The 9,126-nt window shown below is 35.2% G+C and overlaps 3 protein-coding genes across 3 annotated transcripts; all 3 read right to left on the reverse strand.

Annotated features, from left to right (window-relative positions):
* Positions 1–206: 206 nt before the first annotated feature.
* Positions 207–3,802, reverse strand: LOC139873645 (receptor-like protein kinase 7). The gene is made up of 2 exons (XM_071861584.1): positions 1,133–3,802; positions 207–898 (listed from the first exon to the last, which is right to left on the reverse strand). Exons 1-2 carry the CDS (start codon positions 3,693–3,695, stop codon positions 531–533), a joined length of 2,931 nt encoding a protein of 976 aa, XP_071717685.1. The 5' UTR covers positions 3,696–3,802; the 3' UTR covers positions 207–530.
* Positions 3,803–4,563: 761 nt separating this feature from the next.
* LOC139871137 (uncharacterized) lies at positions 4,564–6,856 on the reverse strand. Its single transcript, XM_071858873.1, has 2 exons — positions 6,376–6,856; positions 4,564–4,598 (listed from the first exon to the last, which is right to left on the reverse strand). Exons 1-2 carry the CDS (start codon positions 6,854–6,856, stop codon positions 4,564–4,566), a joined length of 516 nt encoding a protein of 171 aa, XP_071714974.1.
* A 161-nt stretch (positions 6,857–7,017) lies between these two features.
* On the reverse strand, positions 7,018–8,237 carry LOC139871138 (uncharacterized). The gene is made up of 2 exons (XM_071858874.1): positions 8,040–8,237; positions 7,018–7,341 (listed from the first exon to the last, which is right to left on the reverse strand). Exons 1-2 carry the CDS (start codon positions 8,235–8,237, stop codon positions 7,018–7,020), a joined length of 522 nt encoding a protein of 173 aa, XP_071714975.1.
* Between the last annotated feature and the right edge of the window lie 889 nt (positions 8,238–9,126).

Below are 9,126 nucleotides of genomic sequence, written 5' to 3' on the forward strand. Positions count from 1 at the left end.
GACAATTAAAAAAAAAAAAAAAATCTCAAGATTTTGATTCAGGAGAATATCTATAATCGTCACATAATGCCAGACTCATAATACTACTTTTTCATCGATCGATTTGTTTTTTATCACAAAAGGTCAGATATCAAGAAATTTGATTCGTGGCTACTTTTTAACTTCCATAATAATTCAATTCATATTCGATTTAATTTATGCTGAATATATGTCAATTAGATGCATTTTATTTCGAGTGAATATGACATCTTAAGATAAAGTGCATATACACGGCAAATCTACATATAACTAGGAACCATTGACTGTTACATATACCTCACTAGTTTACTCTCTTTGTTGTAAAATAAAAAGGCCCAACTATAGGTAAAACTAAAACACAAAAATTTAAAGGCTCAACTGATAAAAGTTTCCCTATACATCTACCCGAGAAGGATAGTAGTTTTACTCTGATGTAGGCAACCAAATCGGGATATCCTGTGACCTTATGACTGAGTAAACAGTCATAAGGTATCGTTTTCAATATACAAAATCTAGTCCTTGAGAATATGTATGTCATTGTCGATCACTATATCGATCATCGATGAACACGGCTCGACCTGCTCCAACATTTGTACGACCATTCTCATCGACGGTCTTTGTGCAGGGAACCTCATTGTGCAACGTATCGCAATAGTCAACACCTCGATTGCATCATTCTTTGACTCATTTGAAATGCTAGGATCAACCAAACCGATCAAATTATCCTCATTCCTCATCTCGTCGTGAACCCAACTTACTATATCCTCGCTTTCCCCAAACTCGGGTTCTACAGGCTTTTTCCCAGTTACCAACTCCATTAGAACGACTCCAAAACTAAAGATATCACTTTTTTCAGTCACTTTGAATGTGTATCCATATTCTACAAATAAATAAAAAAGATCATTAGCAACATTAATGACATTTACTCAGGACAAATGGTCAGAGAGAGTCACAAAATAATCTGGTTAAGCCGCGTAAATCTAAGTCAAAATATTCTTATATCACTTGTAACATGAACAGAGAAAACATTTTATCCGTTAACATGTCTAACGTTAACGACATTTTTATCTAAAATGAAATGATCAGTAAACATAAAATAAGGTTCAAAACTCACCGGGAGCGATGTAACCATGTGTTCCCGCAATAACATGAGTCGAATCAGTAACCTTGTTTGTTTGCACAATCTTTGCAAGCCCGAAATCAGCTATTTTCGCCTTCATTTCCTCATCCAACAAAATATTGCTCGATTTTACATCCCGGTGTATAACCGGTCTATCACACCCGTGATGTAAGTACTCCAATCCCTTTGCGGCCCCCATTGCAATATCGTATCGAGTTCTCCAATCCATTTCAGTCTTTTGATATGTATGCAATCGATCCCATAAGCTACCATTAGGCATGTACTCATAAACAAGTAGATTCGAGTCATCACTCGAGATACTACAATACAACTTTACCACATTTACATGTCGAATCGAGCTCAAAGTAGCCACTTCGGCCTCATATTCGGGCCACTTACTATTTCGTTTAGGTAATATTGTCGCACTGCTCGTGTTACTCTTCCGATCGTTCGGGTCATTACCGGGCTTCCACATATGTTTCACGGCTAGTTTCTTCCCACACCCTAACACGACTTTATAGACATTCCCCGAACCACCTTTTCCGATCAAATTCTCTTGTTTAAGCGATCGTAGAATCGCGTCTTCATTAAAACTAATGACATGAAACTGTTTCATGTCCCACGAACAACTTCGATTCGTTACATTGTTACAATCTTTGTGCCTCAACTTAACGAATACAAAACAAGCTAATGATAACACTAACACGAGTGCACCCGCGATGAAACAATACTTCGCTACCCCCGAACTACCCGACCTTCGAGAAACCGGTGAGCATTGCTTAAGACTTTTACTCCGGTCAGCGCAAAGGCCAGGATTACCGGCAAAACTACCGTCATATGCCTCCGATAATAAAGATTCCGGCACGCGCCCAATTAACATATTGTTTGACAAATCAATAAGGCTAAGCTTTAACGATGACAAACTCGCCGGAATTACACCGGAGAGTTTGTTACCCGATAGGTTTAAAGAGTTCAAACCCGGTAAGGAGCCAAGACTCACCGGAATGTTGCCGGAAATGGAATTTCCGGCGAGATTTATATCATTAAGAGAAACACATGAACCAATAGATTCTGGAATAGTACCTGAAAAGAAATTACCTTCAAACTGAAGACTATTAAGCTTTTTCAGGTCACCAATTTTCGCCGGAATTTTACCGGAGAACTGATTATACATCAATTCAAGTTCCACCAATGATGAAACTTTAGATATCTCCTCCGGCAACTCCCCGGAAAATCGATTGTTTGAAATAAAAAGCTGTTCTAATGACTTAGCTTCACCAATTTTAGATGACACTTGACCCTCAAACTGATTCATTGCAAGATCAATCATTTTTATTGCAGGCAAACTCCAAATTCCATCTGGGATGGTACCAGAAAGTGAGTTATGACTCACTCTTAATCGCGTCAACGATGAACAATTCGCATAAGTTTCCGGCAACCCACCGGTGAAGTTGTTCTGTAGCATCAATATTTCATCTATCTTCCCTTGTTTGCACATATCAGGTGGAATTGAACCAGTTAACATGTTCTGAGATGCATCAATGAATTCAAACTCAGCCCATGACCCAATTTTTGCAGGGAGTTCACCTGTAAACATGTTATCATAAATTGAAAACTCTTTCAAAAACTTGAACTCCCCAAGCTCAGCAGGAATTTCACCAGAAAACTTGTTCTCAAACAGCTGCAAAGATTCCATATAAGTCATGTTCCTTAACTCATTAAGATCACCTTCAAGACTATTATTTGAAACATCAAGTTTCTTAAGCATGACAAGATTTCGAAACCCTACCGGAAAAATACCCGAAATTCGATTATCATAAAGCTCAAGTTCTTCAAGATTTTTAAGCTTTGTCATCCCATCAGGGATGCTTCCAACAATATAATTATCAGAAAGTTCAAAACTTTTTAACGAACCAAGGTTTTCAATAGCTTCTGGGATCATTCCTTCAATACTACAGTTAGTAAGATACAGAGTCTGTAACTTAAAAAGGTTTAAAATTTCTGCAGGAAATGGAGTTTTATCAAATGGGTTGTCTCCTAAGCTCAAGAAAGTGAGGTTAGTAAGTTCTTTAAGTGACTTCCATGGAAATGGGCCAGAAAAACCACTGAGGTTTATGTTCAAAAACTCTAGTTGAGTTAAAGATGATATATCCGGGAACTCGCCGGTGAAATTATTTTCTCCGAGATCAAGATACTTCAAGTTTATGCAGTTTGATAATTGGGAACTTATGTTACCATGCAAATAATTTGACCCAAGTGAGATTTTTTCAAGTGATTGAATAGAACATAATGAGTCAAATTCTAGAGTTCCGGTGAGTAGTTGTTGAGAAAGGTTGATTTCTTTGACGGAATTATCACCGGTGCAAGTGATTCCGGTGAAGTTGCAAATTGGGTTGTTTTCATTCCATGTTGTGAACACTTGTGTATTTGAATTTGCTAAATTTGTTTTGAATTTGAGAAGAGTTTGAAGTTGGTAAGATTGGGAAGATGATGGGTTTATGAGTAAGAAAATGAGAAATAGGAATAGGTAGTGACCGGAGATAGTTTCCGGCGCCATATCGGCGGTCGGAAGTAGATATGATTGAAGTCGGCGTGTTTTAGTTTGAGTCGTGTGAGGATTTAAGTGAAATGGGGAAGTGAGACTTTTGAAGTCATCAATATTTAATCAATAATATTTAAATAAAGATGATGATGTTGTAAAAAGAGATTTTTTTTATCCTCACACACTAATTGAGTATTATTAGAAAAGTAAAAGGTTAAAATAGGTGTGTGAGGATAAAAAAATGTGTGTGAGAATCAATTACTTGAATCATTTGTGTGTTTTTCTTTTATATATACGTTTTCATCCCTTCTAATTAAAAATTGCACAAACACTCCTTCAACTGCGATTTTTATCCAAACTCATCTCTAACGATTTGTTTAAGTAGCCCATTAAGTTTTAAAACAAGAATGACCCATATGTCCCGAAAAGGGATTTTTTTTTTTAAAAATAGTAATTTTTTTAAGTCATTTTAAAAAATGGAAATTTATCAAAAATCGTTGCAAAAATGGTAAAACCGAAGTTTGAAACTTCGGTTTTGCCAAATCCGAAGTTTCAAACTTCGGGTTTTTTATTTTTTTTCATTTTTTTACAAAAAAAAAAAATAATAATAAAAAAAGCAAAACCGAAGTTTGAAACTTCGGTTTTGCTTTTTATTATTATTATTATTTTTTTTTTTGCATTGCAGTTGATACAAGTGCATATAATCCAAGCCCCACAGCAGCTTTTATTGCTAAATAAAATAATAATGCGCTCGTCTAGTTTTGAACCCGTGACCACTCGGATAAACACCCACCTCCTTAACCACTCCTCCATTTCTTCTATTCTGTTTAAATTACTAACTTGTATCCTCTTATGAATCTTCTTATTTATTGAAGTGACATTTTTAGTCCTTAACAATTTTATATGCACTTGTATCAGCTGCAATGAAAAAAAAAAAAAATAATAATAAAAAAAGCAAAACCGAAATTTCAAACTTCGGTTTTGCTTTTATTATTATTATTTTTTTTTGTAAAAAAAATAAAAAAAATAAAAAATTCGAAGTTTGAAACTTCGAATTTGGCAAAACCGAAGTTTCAAACTTCGGTTTTACCATTTTTGCAACGATTTTTGATAAATTTCCATTTTTTAAAATGACTTAAAAAAATTACTATTTAAAAAAAAAAATCCCCGAAAGGGGTAATTCTGGTAGTGACAAATGGATGATTTGAACAATTTTATCTAAAAATAAAAATGAGTGCTTTTTTTTATGACATAAACTCACACCTCTAACACATATTGATTCACCAATACGTTTACGATAATCCCCGAAACTCTTCAATTGAAATGCTCCTTAAATACGTACATTATCATTATCATCATTATCATCTTATGTTATAAATAATTGCATAAGATATAAAGCATTATCATTATTATATAATATTTTAAAACACATGATTAAAAATACGAAATTGTAGTGTAAAGATCACTTAAAAACAGAATATACAAATATACAAAATATATAAAAACGGAGTTTTGCTAACATATGCTCTCATGACATGCTAAAAAGCATTAGTTAAGCACTTAAGCCTACACTTTCATTATTAAATATTAAATATTACATTAAATACATAATTTATTTTAGAAAGTTTCATGTTTATAATACATTTTAAGTTATTTAAGGCAATTCGATGGTTGTTAACACGTGCCATTAGAGCAAATATTAGCATTTTCCACAAAGATATTAAAATTTTCTAGATATTTTTTTTATCATATACGGGGTATATATAATTGAAATGTTTTAATTACACGTTGTTAGAAAATAATTTATTTTCATAGAGGAAGTAACATAAATTAGAAGTACACAATTTAAACGAATTATTAATAATTATACTCAATACTTGTTACTTCTTTGCCACTTCAAAAAGTATTACAAATGAGGTTTAAATAAATATAAAATTTCGTACGAAGGTATCAAGAGTCTAAACTAACAACTTCGGAGTATAATATATACATGACAAAATTTCTTTTTATGCTTCATTATTGCTCTACAAACACTGAAACACGATGAGTATTTTTTTTTTACGTGTTAATAATTTGTGTACGTACTTTTATAATATGTTAAGATATACTCCGTATCATACTTATAAAGAAATAGATATGTTTGTTTTTAATATTGGAAAAGTGTCGGACGGTAGGCGTTCAAAGTTGACGGAGACGAAAATCTCGCACGTGGGTGGTTAGATTCACTCACGCCAATAACGAAATTTGGGTGCACTAAATTGTATCCATGCACAAATTAAACTTCACGGACCCTTCTTATTTTGTATTTTTTCTGTGTTACTTCTATTCCAAATTCCAACCGCCATTTTAGTATTTCCCTTAACTTTAACTTAATTCACCAAAAAAAAAAAAAGTCGTATTAAAATAGTATTGTCCAGAAACATAAACCCATAAACATAGAAAAGTAATCTTCATAACCCTATCAATCTATCATCATTACAGGTGTTTATATTTTTTTTTTGAAAGACAGTAATTTTATTAACAATCTCAACAGTACATAGTGAAACTCATAAGAGCCCAAGACACATCCTACAGTAAGTTTTCTTCCCATTGTACAAGAATAAGATGCTAATTAGTTTGCATCATACAGCACTCATGTTCATATAACACACACACATATAACACACATATATTCACGAATTCAAAAAAAAAATACAAGGATTATGAAACCAATTATGCCAATCGATGTGCTTCCCTTTGATTCTCTTCCCGATCCACTCATAGCTTTTTGATTGAATTTCACTCAACGCAACCGGGGGACTCCAACTCTTGTTTTTGAAGACGGCCTGATTCCGATTTTTCCATATTAGATAACCAGAAGTCCAAATCATCGATTGCCAAATACCTTGACCCGAATCTGTAGCGATGTGAGGTGTATTACCTTGGAGGAGTTCTTCAAGGTTTGTGTATGTAATCCCATTAAACCCCCACCAGTTGAGTACCTTTTGCCACACATAGTATACTTTTACACAAGTTAAGAGGGAATGAGTTACTGACTCGACATCACCATCACACAATAGGCAACGTACCGATTGCAGGTCAATGCCACGTTTATCAAGCTCCGTTTGAACCGGTAATCTCCCCTTAATTTCTAGCACGCCAAACAAAAACCTCAACTTTCTTAGGCACCAAGTCATTACGTAAAGTTTCTTTTGTATTATTACGCACATCTAAAAGCTTCAGGTTGATCATATTAGAGAGAGCTTTAGTAGTAAACTTCCCATTATTATTAAGCATACAGCTCCAAGCATCCTCGATGTCAGGGTTGATAGTCGCCGTCTTAAGCATCTCTACCAATTCATCTAGCCCCCTTTGCTCTTCCCATGGGTGGTCTTGACCAGCACCAGTTTCCCGCACACTTGAAACCATCCCACAACGTCCTATCTTTGACAAACACATTGTGATTTGATTCCAGGCGCACGAGCCTCCTGAATTTGTCCTTTAATGCAACGTTTCCAAGCCACATGTCATCCCAAAATGAAGTAGATGCACCATCTCCAACCTTCCTGACAAAAGAATTCATAAACGGAATATCAAGAGTATCAATGAATCGACCTGTTTCAATCACATTAGTCCACACTGAATTATATTTTCCACAAAAGCAGTTGTCTCCGGAGATTACCTGATGGACCGTATAAACTTGAAATAACATTAACCCACAAGGAATCGGTTTCGGTTTTAAACCTCCACCACCACTTTCCGATTAAAGCTAAATTTTTTGCTTTTAGAGACCCTAAGTTTAACCCCCAACCCATAAGGAAGAAGAGTATCTTCCCATTTAACCCAAGATATTCCCGATTTATTTCCCGTTCGCCCCAAAAAAATGAACGTCTCACACTCTCAAGTTTTTTAATCACACACTACGGGGCACGGAAGAGCGAGAAATAATACAACGGAATACTATTTAGCACCGACTTCACAAGGGTCAAGCGTCCACCAAATGACATCGAACGTGCTCTCCAATCCGAAAGACGCTTCTCAAATTTATTTATAACCGGTACCCAACTATCCATTTTACTCATTTTGCCACCAACTGGAAGCCCAAGGCATATGAATAGAAAAGAACCAACATTACACTTTAGCATTCGGACCATATCTTCAATTACACTTTTTTCAACGCCCACACCATAGAGACTACTTTTATGGTAATTGACTTTGAGACCCGAGGTGAGCTCAAAATACTTAAGAAGCTTCAAAAGATTCCTAAGGTTGTTTTCACTCCATTTCCGGAAGAAAATCGTATCGTTCGCGTATTAAAGGTGGGAAATAGGATTTTTTTTCACGACCAATTTTAACTCCCTCAAACATGTGATTTCTCACCGCCATTTTTGTCAATTCATTTAACCCCTCTGCCGCAAGGATGAAGAGAAACGGTGAAAGAGGATCGCCGTGTCTTACACCCCGTTCAAGCTTGAACTCGTTTGTTGGAAAACCATTCACAAGAACCGAGATAGTAGCTGAACGTAGGCAAGAAAGAATCCATTTCCTCCATCGAGCCCCAAAACCCATAACAGTCATGATTTCAAACAAAAAGTCTCAATTTAAACTATGAAAAGCTTTTTCAAAGTCGACCTTAAAAATAAGGCTTTTAAGCGGATTATGCTTTAAAAAAGAAAGAGTTTCATTTGCAATTAACGCCTCATCCATAATATTTCTTCCTTTTATAAACGCACTTTGCTCATAACCTACTAGGTTTGGAATAACTTTCCTAAGGCGATTAGAAAGCAACTTGGCAATAATCTTATAAAAACTACCAATTAGACTGATCGGCTGGTAGTCGTTAAGATTCATAGGCTCCGATTTCTTAGGAACGAGGGTGAGGAAGGAAGCGTTACATCCCTTTAAGATTTCACCGGAAACCCAAAACTGGCGTGTTGGTTGAATGTTGGTTAATAAACTAAACGACAAACTTAAGTATGATAATTAACCAAAGAATATGTTTTGATGATGACACATACATATACATAAGTGATGACTGACATCTTAACATAAAACACGCAAGGTCACTAATTCATACTTTATCTTGAAAACGACCAAGTCAAACATAGGTTAAAGAATGAAATTAAAAGTTTAGCTAAACACACGGTCGAGGTACGGTCGACCGCATAGCCAACCGTGAAACCCCAAACTGAATTGCAATGCAATTTTATGAAAACAAGTTGCACAGTCGCCACCACGGTCAACCGCAGTGCGACCACAGTTTTCTCTGTTACCAATTTTGACCAAATAAAGTTTGACTAGTTCCCGACATCTATAATTCATGAAACCTTTCTCAACATGCTTAGAATAGATGTACTCTCCATACTCAATTGAGTTTTGGTCATAAAAACACTAATTGTGGTTAATTACGCCTAATGACATCTTAATGACAAATTAACCAAAATTAGGCATAACACATAAGTGTTAA

The sequence above is a fragment of the Rutidosis leptorrhynchoides genome, chromosome 10 (assembly GCF_046630445.1).
Source record: "Rutidosis leptorrhynchoides isolate AG116_Rl617_1_P2 chromosome 10, CSIRO_AGI_Rlap_v1, whole genome shotgun sequence".
Lineage (NCBI taxonomy): Eukaryota > Viridiplantae > Streptophyta > Magnoliopsida > Asterales > Asteraceae > Rutidosis > Rutidosis leptorrhynchoides.

Bases quoted from the DNA above. Each gene is read 5' to 3' on its own strand.
- LOC139873645 (XM_071861584.1), bottom strand. From the start codon at position 3,695: ATGGCGCCGGAAACTATCTCCGGTCACTACCTATTCCTATTTCTCATT. The intron at 899-1,132 runs GTGAGTTTTGAA...ATTTATTTGTAG, and splicing joins ACATGGTTACATCGCTCCCG to AATATGGATACACATTCAAA.
- LOC139871137 (XM_071858873.1), bottom strand. From the start codon at position 6,856: ATGACTTGGTGCCTAAGAAAGTTGAGGTTTTTGTTTGGCGTGCTAGAA. The intron at 4,599-6,375 runs GTATTTTTTTTT...TTTTCATTGCAG, and splicing joins TAATTGGTTTCATAATCCTT to CTGATACAAGTGCATATAAA.
- LOC139871138 (XM_071858874.1), bottom strand. From the start codon at position 8,237: ATGACTGTTATGGGTTTTGGGGCTCGATGGAGGAAATGGATTCTTTCT. The intron at 7,342-8,039 runs GTGAGAAATCAC...ACGGTCCATCAG, and splicing joins ATGAATTGACAAAAATGGCG to GTAATCTCCGGAGACAACTG.